At 45.2% G+C, this 20610-nt stretch overlaps 1 protein-coding gene across 1 annotated transcript in view; it reads left to right on the top strand.

The window, feature by feature from the left end:
- The window catches only part of myom3 (myomesin 3), a 121695-nt gene extending 101357 nt beyond the window's left edge, over nucleotides 1–20338 (top strand). The window contains exons 27-36 of the mRNA XM_059949160.1: nucleotides 64–131; nucleotides 242–352; nucleotides 2547–2634; nucleotides 4387–4425; nucleotides 6465–6570; nucleotides 7884–8047; nucleotides 10648–10684; nucleotides 12664–12686; nucleotides 13492–13547; nucleotides 16048–20338. Coding sequence (XP_059805143.1) covers nucleotides 64–131; nucleotides 242–352; nucleotides 2547–2634; nucleotides 4387–4425; nucleotides 6465–6570; nucleotides 7884–8047; nucleotides 10648–10684; nucleotides 12664–12686; nucleotides 13492–13547; nucleotides 16048–16302 — 947 coding nt within the window. The 3' untranslated portion in view covers nucleotides 16303–20338. The remainder of the gene's footprint in view (nucleotides 1–63; nucleotides 132–241; nucleotides 353–2546; nucleotides 2635–4386; nucleotides 4426–6464; nucleotides 6571–7883; nucleotides 8048–10647; nucleotides 10685–12663; nucleotides 12687–13491; nucleotides 13548–16047) is intronic.
- Nucleotides 20339–20610: the final 272 nt, after the last annotated feature.

Genomic DNA, 20610 nt, shown 5'->3' with positions numbered 1-20610 from the left:
ATTGTCTCATCGTTCTGTTTTTATTGCTTTTAAATTTTAAAAAGTATTCATCCAAAATTCCAGGGCCTTACTTTGAAAAATTCTTAGAATGGAAGGTGACAGAAGACTGCGGCATCCTCTTCACCTGCAAGGTAGTAACCAGCTTTGCAAAAGTTAATTGCTTGAAGGTGAAATACCACAATCAAACAGGGATTGGTATGATGTTCAGAGAAACTTTCTGTTTGATTTGGACGTTAAACAGGTGACGAACACAAAGACCCAGACCGGCATTCAGTGGAGTAAAGATGGAAAGCTGCTTACAGGTTCCACTTACGATCCCAAGACGGGCCTCAGCTCCCTCTCGATTTCACAGGTAATGAAAAGATAACCTTGCGTTCTAGACCTTGGTTCTGCTTGTGGTCTACACACTACAGCAACGTATACCATACTCACTGCCCTGAAGTGTCTAGACTTGGTTCAATTTACAGTACACATACTGACAGCAGGAACGTCGATTTCTCTAACTTCAAGTTCAAGTTTATTGTACATACGCAGAACTGTGCGGAAGTTTTCGAGACGTGTTTATAGCCAGGGTGCCAAAGACTTTTGCACGGTACTGCACTTGTCAACGTGGAGCAGAACGGGAGTTTGTAAATCTAGCAGGAGCGAAGGATGTTGGGAATGGTGAGGGTGGAGTGCATGAGAGGGGTGTGGGGCAGGTGGCAGAGAAGGAGTGTCAGGGGGAGGGTGGATGGTGCGGATGCAGACACACCCAGCCCTGAGACACCAGGCAAGGTCATTTGATTCTGAACAATTGGTTTATAAATCATTACAGAATGTCTCTCTGGTGTTTCCCTCTCCCTTCCCCTTTTCCCAACCATGATTCCCCTCTCCCTGCCCCCTTCCCACTCTCAGTCCGCAATAGAGACCCATATCAGAATCAGGTTTATCATCACTCACACGCAGCATGAAATTTGTTTTTTTTTGTGTGGCAATAGTACAGTGCAGTACATAAAATTACTACAGCAGTGTGCAAAAGTCATGGACACCCTGGTTACATTTATGTGCCTAAGACTTTTGCACAGTTCTGAGTAGAAACAAATGAAACAATGTTCCTCAGGACCAGGATGCACCCACAAAACTTCTATCACACACCACACGTAAATCGCCATGAAGAAGTGAATAAAATATAATTCAAGATGTATAAAGGGCACCGCAGGGGTAAACTGTAAACAGTTTGCTCTCCTGGTGGCAAGATCTCAGAGGCGACAGGACCTGAGGGAAGAAGCTGTTACCCAGACAGACAGTCCTAGTCCTGGTGCTCCTGTACCCCCTCCCTGATGGTGGTGGGTGAACAAGATTGTGGGATGGGTGGCAGGGATCCCCAACAAAGCTTTGGACCCTTTTTCTGCAACATTTCCGGTAAATGTCACAAATGGGGGGGGGGGGGGAGGGAGACCCTGATGATTTACTGCCCTCCATAGGGTCTTGCGTTCCGATACTTTGCAGCTCCCGTTCCACACAATGAGGGAGCCAGAAAGGACATTCTTGACGGCGCTCCTGTAGAAAGTTGTTAAAATGGGAGTGGGGAGCCTTACATGATGCATTCTCCTCAGATCGTGTAGACGCTGCTGTGCCTTCTTGATTAGGGTCAAGAAGAGTCAAGGGTTAGATCATCCATTATGTGCACACCAAGGAACTTTTACTCTTCACTTCTCCGCAGCAGAGCAATTGTTGTGCAGTGGAGGGTGATCAACCTGTGCCTTCCCAAAGTCCACAATCATCTCTTTAGTCTTGTCCACCTATTGTTCTCTCACAATTTGACAAGCCTCTCCGCCTTCTCCTTATTGCCGACGAGACCAGCCACTGTTGTATCATCAGTGAACTTGATGATACAGTTTCAGCTGGATCTGACAGTGCAGTCATGAGTCAGCAGCGTGAGAAGCAGTGGGCCGAGCACACATCCCTGGGGGGGCACCAGCGCTCAGCATTATGGAACTTGACATGTTGCTGCCAACTCAGGCTAACCAGCTTCTTTCCATCAAGAAGTCCAAGATCCAGGTATAGGGAGGGGTGTTGAGTCCCAACGAGGACAGTTTACCTGCCAGCCTCTGGGGACTAATCATGTTTAACAGCTAAAATCGATGAAGACCATCCTGGCGTATGATGCATCAGTTTCCAGGTGGGACAAGACTGAGTGCAGGACCGATCCTATGGCATCATCAGAGGATTGGTTTGAGCAGTATGAGACCTGGAAAGCATCCATTGTAGCTGGAAGATGGGATTTTCTACAATCCATTACCAGCCACTGAAAGCTGGAGGAAACAGATGGACCCACAAGGAGGATGTACAAACTTCATAAAGACAGTGGCAAGAATTGAACCATGATTGTTGGTGCTGCAAACCCATGCACCAACTATTACACTAAAGTGCCGCCCACCCCAGGGCTGGACACCCTCGATTAGGGGTACAACCTCCCTCGGATGAAGAGAGCACGAGGAGGAAAATCCCCTCCGATGTCCACATTGCATTTCCTTTCTCAGTTTATAAAGCTCTTTCTTTTCCAGATCACGCAAAATAACGAAGGAGTTTACAAAGTGACTGTAGCCGATGACAGGGGAGAGGATTCAAGCATTTTGGAGATGCGTAATCAAGGTACGTTTCTAATTAAAGCCCTGATGTGTTTGGAGACGTATATCTCATTGCAGGAAGGGTAATAAAGACCGAGGTTGTGGTTCTTTTAATGCTGAGGCGGTGCAGCTTTTATGTACAGTTTAATTGGGCCGATGGTTAGTCAGGCCAGACACTTTCATTTGGGACATCTCTTAAAGAACAAAAACTAATTGAGAAAATTTCTAGGACTTCCTTCATCTATTTGAGTCACTACGTCACTCCATTGGGACAGGAGACTGTTAAGACTATAAGATATAGGAGCAGGATTAGGCCATTTGGCCCATCGAGTCTGCTGCACCATTTTATCATGGCTAATCCAATTTTCCTCTCAGCCCCAATCTCCTGCCTTCTCCATGTATTCCTTCATGCCTTGACTAATCAAAAATCTATCAACCTCTGCCTTAAATATACATGAAGATTTGGCCTCCATAGCTGCTTGCGGCAAAGCATTCCACAGAGTCACCACTCTCTGGCTAAAGAAATCCCTTCTCATCTCCATTCTAAAAGGACACTCCTCTATTCTGACACCGTGTCCTCTGGTCTTAGATTCTCCCACCTCAGGAAACATCCTCTCCACATCCATTCTGTCAAGGCCTTTCACCATTCAGTAGGTTTCTCATTCTTCTGAATTCTAGTGAATACAGGTCTACAGCCATCAAACGCTCCTCATATGACAATCCATTCAAACCTAGAATAGTTTTCTTGAATCTCCTTTGAACCCTCTCCAATGTCAGCACATCCTTTCTGTGATAAAGGAACGCAAAACTGCTCCCAATACTCCAAGTGAAGCCTCACCAGTGCTTTATAAAGCCTCAAAATTACACCCTTGCTTTTATATTCGAGCCCTCTTGAAATGAATGCTAGCATTGCATTTGCCTTCCTCACCATAGACTCAACCTGCAAACTAATATTTAGGGAATCCTGCACAAGGATTCCCAAGTCCCCTTGCACCTCAGTTTTTGTATCTTTTCTCCATTTAGAAAATAGTCAACCCTTTCATTTCTTCTACCAAAGTGCATGATCCTACACTTCCCAACACTGTCTTCCATCTGCCATTTCTTTGCCCATTCTCCCAATCTGTCTAACTCTTTCTGTAGCTTTTCTGCTTCCTCAAAACTACCTGCCCTTCAATCTATCTTCATATTGTCTGCAAACTTTGCAACAAAGCCATTAATTCCATCATCCAAATCATTGACGTAAAAAAAATCAGCCCCAACACAGAGCTTTGTGGAACACCACTAGTCTCCAGCAGACAGCCAGAAAAGCCAGGGGGCTCTTAATAAAGTGGTCACTGGGTGTGGTAAGCTAAAATGCCACACGGAGTATGTACATTCTGAGTGCGACAGAGTGGGGTTTCTCCACCTGCTCCAGTTTCCTCCCACATTCCAAAGACATTCGGGTTAGTAGGTTAATAGGTCACATGGGTGCAGTTAGACAGCACAGACTTGTTAAGCCAGAATGGCCTGTCACTGTGCTGTGTCTCTAAATAAACAAATAAATAAGATTAGTTTTCTGAATTCTTACGTGTGTGCCGACAACATCATTGCTTTAAGACATACAAACAAGCTGGATGAACTCAGCAGGTCAGGCAGCATCCGTTGACTGCTCATTTCAATGGATGCTGCCCGACCTGCTGAGTTCATCCAGCTTGTTTCTACGTCTTGATTTGACCACAGCATCTGCAGTGTACTTTGTGTTTATCATTGCTTTAGCTCTGCCAATAATTTATTTCAGTGCTTGACAACGTTCTCCGGGAAGTCTGCAGAATCAGCGGTGAGTAATTTGAAACAAAAAAATAAACTTGCATTTTAGTAGCGCCTTTTATCATATTGTGAAGTTTACAATTAATGAAGAATGTCATCTTTGTCTTTCTGTTTTGCAATGTTCACCTTAACTACACCCGGTGGCAGTGATTGACATCTTCCACCAGGATCGGGGCCTGGAGGTCTCCCCGAGACTTCCCTGTGGATTACTGAAACAAACAGGTGATGGAGTTCTGAAACTCCTTGGTCCTGCTGACATTGAGTGAGAGATTGTTGTGGCACCTCTCAACTAGATTTTCATACTGCAGTGTGGTGGACCTGTGCTGATGGGGATTGTGAGGAGATGTTATTGCCAATCCGAACTGACTGAGAAGCTGAGAAGATCATCGGGATCTCTCTTCCTGCCATCATGGACATTTACACTACACACTGCATCCACAAAGGAAACAGCATTATGAAGGACCCCACGCACGCCTCATGCAAACTCTTCTCCCTCCTGCCATCTGGGAAAAGGCTCCGAAGCATTCGGGCTCTCATGACCAGACTATGTAATACAGTAGTTTCTTCCCCCAAGCCATCAGACTCCTCAATACCCAGAGTCTGGACTGACAGCAACTTACTACCCTCTATTGTGCCTATTGTCCTATTTATTATTTATTGTAATGCCTGCACTGTTTTGTGCACTTTATGCAGTCCTGGGTAGGTCTGTAGTCTAGTGTTGTTTTACGTAGTTCAGTCTAGCTTTTGTATTGTTTCATGTAGCACCACAGTCCTGAAAAAAATTGTTTTGTTTTTACTGTGTACTGTACCAGCAGTTATGGTCGAAATGACAATAAAAAGTGAATTAACTTGACTTGACTTGACTGGGGTCTGCAAGTGACGATTATTCAGGATCCAGTTCATGGACTGTTCAGAAATCTGGTGGCAGAGGGGAAGAAACTGTTCTTAAAAAGTTGACTGCGAGTCTGCAGGCTCCTGTACCTCCTCCCCTATGGTAGTAAGGAGAAGAGGCCATGTCCTGGATAATGAGCGTTTTGCATGATGGATGCCACCTTTTTGAGGCATTGCCTTTTGAAATGTCCTCAATGGTGAGGAGGCTAGTGCCCATGCTAGAGCTGGCTGAGTTTACAATGCTCTGCAACTTTTTCTGATCCTATGCATTGGAGTCTTCATAACAGGTAGTAATGCAACCAGTCAGAATGCCCTCTATGACACTTGTCAGCCTTTAGTGACATGCCAATCGATCAATATCCAATTGATCAATATACAATCGATCAATATCCAATCGATCAATATCCAGTCGATCAATATCCAATCGATCAATATCCAATAGATCAATATTAAATAGATCGACATGCAGTAGATCAATATGCAATAGATCCCACAATTAAATGCAAATATGCTTCAACGATGTTGGCGAAACATCAGCTTAGTACTGCTTGGTACCTCTGCTCCACAATTACCCCACGCCCCAGAGAATGGGTTTGGTTTTCTTTATAGAGAGAGTCATATGGCACAAAAGGAGGTCCATCGGCCCATTCATTCCATGCTAGCCATCAAGCACCCATTCACATTATCCGGCTGCATCACCAGGGGGAGGGGAACTACTGTACTGGATTGACAGCTGTAAACGTAGTCACTTCCTTCATGGGCACCAGCAATATTAAACTTGATCAGATTTCATCTGTTCTCCCCACCCATCTATATGAGAGGTAATTTGCAGCAGCCGGTTAACTTACGAATCCTCGTGACTTTGGGATGAGGAGGAGATCCGGCGCATCCGGGTAAAATTCCCATGCAGTGACGGGGAGAACGGGGAACGTGCAAACTCCATACCGAGAGTGCTGGAGGTCGGAATTGAACCAGGGTTGCTGGAGTTGTGAGGTAGCATCCCCACCAGCTGGACAACGTGCACCTTTAGATAATTGCCGGTGAGGTCCCTGTTAGGACCCAGCGCAGTTGAGCCGCTGACGTTCCCTCACGAAGCATCACTTTGATGTGAACATTTTAGACAAAAGTACTTTCTATCATCACTGCTTTCTCCCATAGCTAATTCGGCTTCAGAATTGAAAATACAACCAACAGCTGAGGGAATAAAGATTTATTCCTTACTAACGTGGAATGTGGACTGCCTGAAGAAAAGCTGGTACTTAAAGTAAGTAAAAACATTCTGTGAATTTCATCCAATTTGACTGCCCATGTCCCTCTTCCGATACACAAGCGATTCTGCAGATCCTCAACTTTACTTGATCCATTTCTGAATCCTCTCTCCCCATTCTTGATCCCTCTGTCTCCATCTCCAGAGACAGTCTGTCTACTGATACCTTTTGCAAACCCATTTATTTCCACAGTTGTCCCAACTATACCTCTTCCTGACCTATCACTCGGAAAACTGCCATTCCCTTTGCCTCCACCCCACCCCTTCTCAGGATGAGGCTTCCCATTCCAGAACACCTGAGGTGCTGTATATTTTTCAGAAAATGGTTTAATCTCTTCCACCACCATCGCTGCTGCCCTCACCCACATCACTCCATTTCTTGCACATCTGCCCTCACACCACTTTCCCACATTATGACAGGGATAGGGTTCCCTTGTCGTTACCTACCACTCCATGGGCCTCCCGTCCAGCACATCATGCCCTACAGCCTCCATCGTCTCCAGTGGGATCCCACCACCAGGCATGTCTTCCCTCCCATCACTCTCTAAGTCTCCCTTGTCCACTAGTCCCTCCCCACAGATATCCCTCTTGTCACTTATCCCAGCAATCAGCACGTGAACAACACCTGCCCCCACACCTCTTCCCTCACCACCATCTGGGGCCCTCAACAGTCCTTCCGGGTGAGGTGACCTTTCACTTGCAGGTCTGTTGGGGTTATCTATTATATCTGCTGTTTCCAGTGCTGTCTCCTCTACATTGGTGAGACCCAGCATAGTTTGGGAGAACCACTTCATCAAACACCTTCAGTGTATCTGCTGCAAAAGGCCAAATCTACTGATGGCCATCCATTTCAATTTGATTGCCCATTCTCATTCCAACATGTTGGTCAATAGCTTCCTCTAACACCACGATAAGGCCAAACTACGGTTGGAGGAGCAACACCTCTATTTGGGTACTCTCAAACCCCATGGAGTGAGCATCAATTTCTCTAACTTCTGGTAACCTCTCCCCTCAGCTTTCACCCGCGCCCCCAAATCTTTTTGGCCCTCTCATGACTTCTCTACTGCCCTCATAATCTTCCCATTATCTACCTCTCCTTCCTGTTCTTCCATGGTCCGTTGTCCTCTCCTCTGAGATCCATTCTCTGACCTTTTAACTCTTCCACCTATCCCCCCCACCCCCAGCTTCTCACATCACGTCCCACTCTGGGAATAAGGCGCTGGTTGACCGCTCTGTCCATTTCCCATAAATATTTCATTCAATGACAGTAATATTCTGCTAAAATGACTCGAGTGCTGTCATTTCTTTAGCAACAAGAGCCTGGAGTCTCAAGACCGGAGGAGGATTGGATCTGATGATCACCAGGTCTGGTTACAGATCTACAATCCAACAGAGGCAGATAAGGGTAAATACACCCTGGAGTTATTTGACGGAAAACAGAAACACGTCCGAGAACTGAACATAACACAGAAAGGTAAATGTGCTTCCAAGTATCCTCCGATATACAGACCTTCTACAAATATTCAAAACAAAAAGAAAGGAATAATAATAAATAAATAGATAAGCAATAAATACTGAGAACGTGAGTTGAAGTGCCCTTGAAAGTGAGTCCATTGGTTGTGGGAACATTTCAAAGATGTGGCAAGTGAAGTTGGGTGAAGTTATCCTCTTTGGCTCAAGAACCTAATGGTTGAGGGGTAACAACTTTTCCTGAACCTGATGGTGTGAGTCCTGAGGTTTCCTTACCTCCTCCTGTGTCCTGGCTGGTGGGGTCCCTGATGATGGATGCTGCTTTCCTGTGACAACATTTCATATAGATGTGCTCAGTGGTGTGGAGGCCCTTACCTGTGATGGACTGGACCGTAGGATTTCCCGTTCAAGGCATTGGTGTTTCTATACCAGGCTGTGATGCAGCCAGTCAATAAACTCTCCACTACGCAGTTATAGAAGTCTGTTAAAGTTTTAGATGTAATGCCAAATCTCCACAAAACTCCCAACCAAGTGGAGACACTGCTATGCTTTCTTTGTAATTGCACTTGCTGCTGGGCCGAGGCCAGGTCCTTCAAAATAACGCCAGGGAATTTGAAGTTTCTGACCCTCTCCACCTCCGATCTGCCGAAGAGGACTGGCTGGTTGGACACGTTGAGGGACAGGAGCGGAAAGCAGCTGGTGGTGCCAGGCAACAGATCCGAAGGTGTGGCAGCACTTGTGGGCTGCGCCCAGCACACCTCTAGGTTGTGTTGGTTGTTGACACTAATGATGCATTACACTGTGTGTTTCGATGTACATCTGATAAATAAATTAATCTGAATCTGGTTACCAGGTGGCCAAATATTTAAATTCCGAATCCCATTCCCATTCCGATATGTTGGTCCAAGGCCTCCTCTTGAGCCACAATGAGGCCACCCGCACGGTGTGGAGCAACACCTTGTATTCCATCGGGGTTGCACCCAAGGATGAAAGGTGAAACTCCGCAGTGTGATAAATAGACCCAACAATGAAAAAGTAAAAAGTGGTGGGGGAGATTCCTCTCACTGGCGCACAAATGTGCCTGGTTTGAATGGGTCCATTATCTTCTGTGCTGTCTGCTGAGCATTGTGGGCATGCTGTGTTGGAACTGGAAAGTCAGACCAAAGAGCTGATTGTGGACTTCAGAAAGGGTAGGACGAGGGAACACACACCAGTCCTCATAGACCAGAAGTGGAGAGTGTGAGCAATTTCAAGTTCCTGTGTGGCAATACCTTTGAGGATTTATCCTGGGCCCAATGTATCAATGCAGGTACAAAGAAGGCACAACAGTGGCGATATTTCATTAGGGGTTTGAGAAGATTTGGTATGTGACCTAAAACACTAATAAATTTCTACAGATGTACCATGGACAGCATTCTACCTGTTTGGTATGGGGGGACGCGAGGGGCACTGCACAGGATTGAAATAAGCTGCAGAACATTGTAAACTCAGTCAGCTCCATCATGGGCACTAGCCTCCATAGTATCCAGGACGACTTCAAGGAGCGATGCCTCAGAAAGGTGGCATCCATTATTAAGGGCCTCCATCACCCAGAACATACCCTCTTCTCATTGCTACCATCAGGGAGGAGGTACAGGAGCCAGAAGACCCCTCTCCTCATTACTACCATCAGGGAGGAGGTACAGGAGCCAGAAGACCCCTCTTCTCATTACAACCATCAGGGAGGAGGTACAGGAGCCAGAAGACCCCTCTTCTCATTGCCACCATCAGGGAGGAGTTAAAGGAGCCTGAAGACCCCTCTTCTCATTACTACCATCAGGGAGGAGTTAAAGGAGCCTGAAGACCCCTCTTCTCATTGCCACCATCAGGGAGGAGTTAAAGGAGCCTGAAGACCCCTCTTCTCATTACAACCATCAGGGAGGAGGTACAGGAGCCAGAAGACCCCTCTTCTCATTATTACCATCAGGGAGGAGTTAAAGGAGCCTGAAGACCCCTCTTCTCATTACTACCATCAGGGAGGAGTTAAAGGAGCCTGAAGACCCCTCTTCTCATTATTACCATCAGGGAGGAGGTACAGGAGCCAGAAGACACACTCTCAACAATTCAGGAACAGCTTCTTCCCCTCTGCCATCTGATTTTAGAATGGACATTAAACCCATAAACAATACCTCATTACTTCTTTACTTCTGTTTTTGCACTACTTATTTAATTTTACTATTATTATATATATATATATATATATATATATATATATATATATATATTCTTCCAGTAATTCTTGCTTCTGTTCCTATTATTAAGTACTGCATAGTACTGCTGCCACAAAGACAACAAATTTCATGACATAGGCTGGTGATAGTAAACCTGATTCTGGGATGTGCGATGACTCTTGCAGGCTGCCCCCAGCGCACCCTTTGGTTGTGTTGGTTCTTAACACTAGCGATACATTTCGCTGAGTGTTTCGATGTACATGTGATCAATAACAGAATCTCAATTTGATGTGATCAATGCCAGAACTACAATCTGAATGTCATCTTCCAATTCTGATGCCCCATTATTGTTCAATACAAGTCTTCTCATTCCCTTTGTTGTTCTTCTTTTCAGTTTTAAATGAAGCTATCACAGAATACCAAACACTGAAGTAAGTTTCTGTTCACTAGCTTACCTGATGCATTTGAACTGCAAGGTTATTGACCTGAGAGCAGCTGAGTCACTATCTCCAACACCCCTTAACAGTGCAGAGGCCTCCAACCTGAGAAAAATCAGATCCAGCCAATATACCCCCTGTACAGTTCTAATGTGTTCCGTTTGGCAACAGAAGTACAAAGGAGATTTGATAGAATATAGTTTATTGGAAAACTCATAGAATCATGGACTCATTCGTCAAAGTCAGGAATGGTACAGTTACCAGCCACAAGGGTTCAATTCCCACTGCAGTCTGTAAAGGGTTTTTACGTTCTCCCTGTAACTACACAGGTTTCCTCCAGGTGCTCCAGTTTCTTCCACAGTCCAAAGATGTAGAAACATAGAAAACCTACAGAACAATGCAGGCCCTTCGGCCCACAGTGCTGTGCCGGACATGTACTTACTTCAGAAGTTACCTAAGGTTACAAATAACCAGCTATATTTCCAAGCTCCATGTATTTATCCAGGAGACTCTTAAAAGACCGTATCGTATCCGTCGGCAGCCCATTCCATGCACTCACTATTCTCTGAGTAAAAAAAATTACCCCTGACATCTCCTTTGTACCTACGCCCTGTACCTTAAAACTGTGCCCTCTCGTGTTAACCATTTCAGCCCTGGGAAAAAGCCTCCGACTATCCACATTATCAATGCCTCATTGGTTATCATGTATCGGATGGTGGGTTAATTGGTCATTGTAAATTGTCCCATGATTACGTTAGGATTGAATCGGGGTTGCTGGGCGGCATGTCTCGAAAGGACAGAAGGTCTATTCCACACTGTATCTCAATAAATAAATAAATAGAAAGAAACCAGTTTTATCAGCGGACTTTGCCCATGCCAGCTATGATGTCTAACTGATGGGAGGACTATAAGGCAATAAAATATAGGAACAGAATTAGGTCATTTGGCCCATCGAGTCTGCTCCACCATTTCATCATGTCTGACCCATTTCCCTCTCAGCCCCAACCTCCTGCCTTCTCTCTGAATCCCTTCGTGCCCTGTCTAATCAAGAACCTATTAACCTCTGCCTGTTATATAGCCAGTGAATTGGCAATGAATTCCACAGATTCACCACCCTCTGGCTAAAGAAATTCCTCCTCATCTCTAGTCTAAATGCATGTTCCTCTATTCTGAGTCTGTGCCCCCCCCCACCCCCGGTCCTAGATTCCCCCACTATAGAAAACAGCTGATCTGCATCCACTCTATCGAACCCTTTCACCATTCGATGGGTTTCAATGAGATCTCTCATTCTTCTGAATTCTACCAAGTACAGGCCCAGAGCCATCCATCGGTCCTCATATAGTAACCCTTTCATTCCCAGAAACATTCTCGTGAACCTCGTCTGCATAAGGGGCTCACGATGCTCCAAGTAAAGCCTTACCAGTGCTTTATAAAGCCTCAACATTACATCCTTGCTTTTATAATCTAGTTCTCTTGATATGAATCTGAACATCGAATTTCCCTTCCTCACCACTGACTCAACCTGCAAATTAGCCTTACGAATCCTGCACAAAGACTTCCAAGTCACTTTGCACCTTGAATTTTTGAATTTTCTCACCATTTAGAAAATAGTATGAACAGCTATAGCTCAGGTGCAGGTCAATGGTACTATGCAGAATAATAGTTCAGCATGGATTAGATGGGCCTAATGTCCTTTTTCTTTGCTGTGACTCTATGGAGTAGGACCTGAGTTGACATCAGATGGGTCTCAGCCCAGAACGTCTCCTCCACAGAAGCTGCCTGAACTGCTGATATCCTCCAGAGTTTTGTGTGTGTTGTCCATAGGAAGGAATATCAGATACTGAACTGTGGCTAATGTAAAGTGTGTGTGGTCTCATGTTACTGATATATTCTTCTGAAAAAAAAGCTAATCCCGACGGTTTCAAATGTAGAATGACTGTGAATGTCCTAATGTTGTTCTATTTGCCTTTCAGACAAGCAGCATTTGCAGAGAAAAGTAAGTTAATCAATTGTAAATTGTAAAGGGCTGGGTGTGTTAGTTTGTAATCTTTTCCTCTGCATTCACAACTTGTTCTTAGAAACACAGAAAACCTACAGCGCAATGCTGGGCCGAACATGTACACTTTAGAAATTACCTCGGGTTACCCATAGCCCTCTATTTTTCCAAGCTCCATGTGCCTATCCAGGAGTCTCTTAAAAGGCCCTATTGTATCTGCCTCCACCACCGTTGCCGGCAGCCCAGTCCACACACTCACCACTCTCTGTGTAAAAAACTTATCCCTGGCATCTCCTCTGTACCTACTTCCAAGCACCTTAAAACTGTGCCCTCTCATGCTAGCCATTTTAGCCCTGGGAAAAAGCCTCTGACTATCCACACGATCAATGCCTCTCATCATCTTATACACCTCTATCAGGTCACCTCTCATCCTCTGTCGCTTCAAGGAGAAAAGGCCGAGTTCACTCAACCTATTCTCATAAGGCATGCTCCCCAATCCAGGCAACATCCTTGTAAATCTCCTCTGCACCCTTTCTATAGTTACCACATTCTTCCTGTAGTGAGGTGACCATTCTTCCATGCAGAGAGTCAAAGACAGGCTCCCCCTCCCTTTCCAGTCCTGATAAAGGGTCTCACCAAAAGCATTGACTATCTACACATTTCCATAGTCAATGCCTGACCTGCTGAGTTCCTCCCGCATTCTGTGTGCGCTGCAAGTTCTCCATCTGGCAATGAATCAGTTGCAACATGTTGTTTCAGCGACTCTGTTGGACTCCCAAATACAGTGTCATTCTTCTTCCTTCAGACAGAGCGAAAGTGTCGCATGGTCTTCCTGATGTTGTTAACGTCATGGAGAACAAGGTAAAAAATGAAAAAAATATCAACGTGACAACATCAGCATTATCACAGCTACAGCTAATCACTGCACTCCTGTCCTTTATCTTTCCGCTGCCTGTTGCATTACTGATTTAATTTTCTGTCAGAAACCTGCTTTGTGACTGTGAATACTAATGTCAGTTATAAATTAAAATATAATTTTGATGCTTTATTATTCAGTAATAATGGTTCAGTGGGTCCATTGAATATCAGAGAATGTATACAGTATAATAATAGTATAATAGGCATCCATTAATCTCGTGAGACCATGGATTTGCACCTCAGAAGGTCTCCAGGTTGCAGGCCTGGGCAGGGTTATATGGAAGACCGGCAGTTGCCCAAGCTGCAAGTCTCCCCTCTCCACACCACCGATGTTGTCCAAGGGAAGGGCATTAGGACCCATACAGCTTGGCATCAGTGATGTCACAGAGCAATGTGTGGTTAAGAGCCTTGTTCAAGGACACAACACGCAGCCTCAGCCAAGGCTCGAACTAGCGACCTTCAGATCAGAAGACCGACACCTTATCCACTTGGCCACGCGTCAACACTATGCAACCTGAAATTCTTACTCTTCAGCGACATCCACGAAACAGAAAACCCCCAAAGAGTGAGTGACAGGAAAAATGACTTGGGAACACCAAAGCTCCCCACCTCCCATGCACAAGCAGCAGTAAAGCATCATCAACCCTCCCCCTCCTCCCACTGATCCTAGCACTCCCACCACGCCAGCAACAGCAAAGCCCCAGAGAGAGACCATGGCCTACAGTCCAACAGAAACTCCTGTTCATCCCAACAGTTCGACATCCCTCAGGATCTCTCATTAACAAGGGAGAGAGAGATATCACCCCCTCCTCAGCGAGAGGGGAGACAAGCAGTCACTGTTTCAATGTTGCAGTCTGTAGTGCTGTGTTTATTCTGAGTTCCCTGACTCGAGTTCCCTGACTCGAGGATCAGCAGAAGACTCTCACTCGCCTTCGAGAGAGAGAGCGATCACTCAAGTGCAGAGGCCTCTGACAGCTGCAACGCTTTGATTCACGACACTGGCGAGAAACCGGGTCCACAGGGCCACACTAGGCCGCACCCCGATGGTGCCATCTTCCAGGCCGCTTCTGGAGATATCAGAACCACAGCCAACTGATGAGCTCCAAGAATGCGAACTCGCCGCTGTGAAGAACCACAGTTTGAATAGAGTTGAAGATCACAGACCCGGCTACCTTGAAAAGGGATCACTTGAATACAAATTAAATTGCAAATCAATTTCATTCTTGTTCTAATTTACTTGTTTCCCCCCCCCCCACCCCGCCCCGCCCCCTGCTTGATTGGCTGCAGTGTAGGAATTCTCAGAGATCTGAATCGATCCAAATTACAAGGGAATCTGAAGAGCATTCTTTTAGTGTTTGATTTCGTGTTTGCTCAATTTGAATTGTATTTTTAGCATGTGGCAACTGAATCCTTCACAAGTCTGACAGCTGAAATAATCTGACTAAAATAATAACAGTTTTATGACAATGGCGGGGATCCTGCCAATAGTAAAGAGTCTTACACTCAGACATCATCATCATTATGTGCCATGCTGCATGGTGTGGGGGATCATGGTCTTTCCATGACCATGGTTGTTCTGGCAAGATTTTCTACAGAAGTGGTTTCACGTGACCCTGATCGGGGTTGCTAAGCGGGTGCCACACCTTGCCCAAGGGTGACCTGCAGGCTAGCAGAGGGAAGGAGCACCTTACACCTCCTTTGGTAGAGACGTATCTCCACCCCACCACCCTGCAGTACAATAGCACAGTTATTAATGGCAGAACCCCTTACACCCAGCGGCCACTTTATTAGGTACACCTGCTCATTAATGCAAATATTTCATCAGCCAATCACATGGCAGCAACCCAATGCAAAAAAGCATGCAGACACGGTCAAGAGGTTCAACTGTTGTTCAGACCAAACATCAGAATGAGGAAGAAATGTGATCTCAGTGGCTTTCACTGTGAAATGTTTGTTGGTGCCAGATGGGGGGGTTTGAGTATCTCAGAAACTGCTGATCTCCTGGGATTTTCATGCACAACGGTCTGTAGGGTTTACAGAGAATGGTGTGAAAATCAAAATAAGAACATCCAGTGAGAGGCAGTTCTGTGGGTGTTAATGAGAGAGTTCAGAGTAGAATGGCCAGACTGGAAGATGATAGTATTATAAGTAACACCACCTTACAACAATGGTGTGCAGAAGAGCATCTCTGAGCGCACATCACAGTGAACCTTGAAGTGGATAGGCTGGAGAAGCAGAAGACCATGAACATTCACTCAATGGCCACTTTACTAGGTACAAGAGGAATCTAATGACGTGGCCACTGAGTGAATAGTAAATAGTAATAGTGATGGTAATAGTTTTTTGCATTGACACAATAAAGTGCAGCTACTTGGATTGTTTATAGTCTCATTGTGCTCAATACTACCCTAAAGTAATACTAATATCTTGTTGTGTTGTACAGACCCTGTACCTGTCCTGTACCATTTCGGGAGACCCTATCCCCGAGGTGACCTGGCTGAAAAACGACAAAGAGGTGGTTTCCGGTGAACACTGTCAGATCTCAGTCCAAAAGACTGCCGTCACCTTCAGTATCCAGCAGGTCACCTCCCAAGACTCTGGGAGATACTGCCTGTTAGTGAGGAACAAACATGGCTCCGAGACGGCGGCCGTCACGGTCGGAGTGTACAAATGTGGCGGAGAGGCTGAGAAGGAATAGCAGCCGCTGTTTGTTAGAAAAATAGGTCAGACTTTCAGGATTAGCAACGGCGGTACATTGAAACCGCAAGGAAGCTCCAGCTCAGACCCGGTTTTGTGAAATGCCTTGAATTCCGGGAGATGATATTTTAGTTTGTAGTGCTGTTGATGTTTTAACTGTAGAGTTAATGTAGAAGTTATAGCTTAGAGCTTTGAGTGGAATAGGAGCTAATTTGAAGAAATTTTAGAATGTGTTAAGATGGCAGAAGTCAGCTTTCAGAATTAGTAGTGAGTGAGAGGGAGTCTTGCATAAACTAAACATCTGGAACTTGTTACCAGTGAAAGTAATTGAATGGACTTGGCTTTAATTACATACCTTCCTGAAGTGGGGTGATGCTAGTGCTGTTCAGGAGGGTTTAAACTAATTTGGCGGGGGGGGGGGGGGGTGGGGAGGGATACAAAATGGAGTGATTGTGCTGAGGATTGGGCAATTAGTGTACAAACAGAGGCTGTGTTAGTGAGACTGCTAGCAAGGAGAGCCTGACGAAAGGGCAAAATTGCAGTTTGCAAGATGAGCTGCAATGTACAAGGCGGACGAAATCAAAGAGGGGGAATACAGGTCTGAAAGCACAGAATATGGAATGAAGTAGATAATCTTGTAGCATAGTTAGAGATTGGCATATGTAATGTTGTTGGCATCACTGAATCATGGCTGAAAGAAGATTATAGCCGGGAGTTCAATATCCCGCCTATATCAAAAGGACAGGCAGGTAGGCAGAGGGGGTGGCATGGCTCTGTTGGTAAAAAATGAAATCAAATCATTAGGAAGAGGTGACATAGGATCAGAAGGTGTTGAATCGTTGTGGGTAGAGCTAAGGAACTGCAAGGGTAAAAAGACCCTGATGGGGGTTGTGTACAGACCCTAAACAGAAGTAAGAATGTGGCCTGCAAGTTACAAAGGTTCATAGGTTCTTGATTAGTCAGGTCATGAAGGAATACAAAGAAAAAAGGAGATTGGGGCTGAGAGGGAACTGGATTGACCATGATGAAATGGCAGATGAGGCTCGATGGGCCAAATGGCCTAACTCTACTCCTGTATCTTATGATCTTAAGGATTGTTGGGAATGCACCTAACGGAAGTTCTGTTGGCAAATTCCTGTTGAGTGTTCAGGTGGTACGACCTGCCTTCCCCTAGTTACAGCCAGTCAACTCTTCCTGGAAATGGAGGCCAGAATATCTCCCTCCTCGGGAGCCCCTGCATCCACCGCCCGTTCAGCTGCCCCACCTCTGTTCTCTGGGATGTCGGGAAAGTGAAGTGACGTTGGAAGAAAGAGGTTGCAGTCGAGAAAGGGATGGATACACAGACCTGCACTGGAATTCCAGCCCTGAGGAAGGATGGGAGACAGGTTCTGCTGTGTTTGGAAGAGACATGTGTAGGTGTACAAAATAACTCTGCCGAGACTTGAAAACTCACCAAGGTTCACTCCCTGGACCTGCGCCAGCTGCTCTGGAGGCTGCTTTAACAATCAGTAACTTCTATCAAATAAATCTGTCCGTTTCAAAACGGAAATTCATGATCTGCTACATTTAATACTAAGCTATTTTGAAATGTAGTAATGTAGAGGTTAGCATAAACTGTTAGAGTGCTGAGACAAACAATCTGCTTCTCTTTCATACTGCATGGTCTGTCTGACCATTCAAGAGTTTCCCACAATATCAGGAGCTGATGGAGAGATGTGAAGAGCCATTGACTGGAGCTTTGTCTGTACTGTTCCTGGTTCACAACTAATGGAAGTCTGAATCATTAAAGAGCTGATAAAAATGAAAGGAAACATTAAATATGAAGGCAAAGATTTTCCTTTTGTTTCTATGTTATTAAGAACAATATTCCACTGTCTGGTTCACTCTTTCACTGTGCTGAAAGTGACCTTCCCTTTCAACGTTTTGTGACTGACCAGTAGGAATTTGACTCCTAAAGTTATTCACCGATAGTGCAGCTAGGATTAAACAAGCAGAGATACCGACAGCAGACAGCAAACTTGGCTCTGGCTCCAGGTGAATTACCTCTTGCCTCAGCCTGTAAATTCAACAATGAAGCACAAAATTCTCACCTAATTCTTTAATCCCACTTTCCCTCCTATCCACTAAAAAAGTTAAAGACACTGGGAATTTTGTATTTCTGTGAATCACAAATCCTTTAAGCAGTGGCCAGTAATTCCGATAACTAGGATTAGGACATTGACCTTGCAGGAGTAGTAAAGTTTAGGTGGAGAGCACTCTGACTAATTGTATCACCGTCCGTTATGGAGGCACTCTGCACCGGGTCAGAAAAAGCTGCAGAAAATTGTAAAACCAGTCTGCTCCATCATGGGCACTAGCCTCCCCACCATCCAGGATATCTTCACAAGGCGCTACCTCAAAAGAGCGGCATCCATCATTAAGGACACCCACCGCCTCTTACTGCCATCAAGGGCAAATCAAAGTAAATTTATTATCAAAGTACATATATGTCACCAAAAACAACCCTGAGATTCATTTTCCTGTGGCCATACTCAGCAAATCTATAGAATAGTATCTACAACAGGATCAATGAAAGACCAACCAGAGTGCAGAAGACAACAATCTGTGCAAATGCAAATATAAATAAATAGCAATAAATAATGAGAACATGAGATAATGAGATAAAGAGTCCTTAAAGTAAGATCATTGATTGTGGGAACAGTTCAATGATGGGGTAAAGTGAAGTTGAGTGTAGTTATCCCCTTTTGTTCAGGAGCCTGATGGTTGAGGGGTAGTAACTGTTCTTGAACGTGGTGGTGCAAGTCCTGAGGGTCCTGTACCTTCTACCTGAGGGGAGAGTATGGTGGGGATCTCTGATGATGGATGCTGCTTTCCTACGACAGTGTTTCCTGTAGATATGCTCAGTGAATGGGAGGGCTTTTTCCATGATGTACTGGGCTGAATCCACTACTTTTTGTGGGGTTTTCCAATCAAAGGCATTGGTGTTTCCATAGCAGCCTGTGACACAGCCAGTCAGTACACTCTTCACCACACACCTGCAGAAATTTGTCAAGGTTTTAGATGTCATGCCGAATCTCCACAGACTCCTCAGGAAGTAGAAGCAGAGTTGTTCCTTCTTCACAATTGCACGGCTCCAGGACAGGTCCTCTGAAATAGTAACGTCCAGGAATTTAAAGTTTCTAACCTTCTCCACCCCTGGTCCTCTGATGAGGACTGGGTCATGGAACTTTGGTTTCCCTCCCCTGAAGTCTATAATCAGTTCCTTGTCTTGCTATCATTGTTATGACACCTCTCAGCCAGATTTTCAATCTCCCTCCTGTATGCCGATTCATCACCATCTCTGATTTGGCCCATGACAGTGGGCAAGCTTCAACATGGCTCTGGAGCTGTGCTTGAAGCAGGTGGGTCCAAACACTGCCGAAGCGAGAGGTTAAAGATCTCGGTGAACACACCGGCCAGTTGGTCAGCCGGTCAGCCGATAGTACGCGACCAGGTGCCCTGCCCTGTCCAGTCGCTTTCCAAGGATTCACCCTCCTGAGGGCAGCCCGCACGTCAGCTTCAGAGACTGAGACCCTGGAGGAGGTACAGGAGCCTGAAGACACATACTCAATGTTTTAGGAACAGCTTCTGCCAGCAGATTTCTGAACGGTCCGTGCATCATTGTGCTTGTATGCATAAGGACTGGGCCTCAAAGCCACGGTGTCACCTAATGGGCATTGGGACTGGTTGAGAGATGATCTCAGGGGGGCTAGGAGTCTGGACTATATACATGCTTAATCTGCATCATTATATTTTGCTGATATTCTGTATGGGTTTGTGACCCTGTATGTGCAACGACTGGGCATCAGGCTGCGGTTCTCGGGGGGGGGGGGTGCTTTTATTCTGTGATTGTGATGTTGTGCACTTTGTGCTGTGTGTGACTGTTCGTACTGTGTTTTGCTCCTTGACCCCAGAGTAACGCTATCTCGTTTGGCTGTATTCATGGGTATCCATGTATGGTTGAATGACAATTAAATTTGAATTGAATTGAATTTAACACATAAACACAATCTCCTTTGCGCTATTTATTAATTCTTTATATATTTGTCTTTGTAATTTGTAGTAAATATGCTATATATCACACTGCACTGCTGCCACAAAGCACAACTTTCACAACGTGCGCCAATGATAACATCTCAGATTCTAATGCCGATTAGCCAGCTTACAGCTTGAAATTAATACGACTGAAAAACTACATCCAGAACTACTCATGTTTGTTCAGAGAACAGACTTTGTTCACGTTTCAGTTAATCATTAGACTTGAACCTTC

Source organism: Hypanus sabinus, chromosome 24, assembly GCF_030144855.1.
Source record: "Hypanus sabinus isolate sHypSab1 chromosome 24, sHypSab1.hap1, whole genome shotgun sequence".
In the NCBI taxonomy this organism is placed as follows: Eukaryota; Metazoa; Chordata; class Chondrichthyes; order Myliobatiformes; family Dasyatidae; genus Hypanus; species Hypanus sabinus.
Note: the sequence above shows the minus strand (reverse complement) of the source record. Positions and strands in the feature narration are given on the sequence as shown.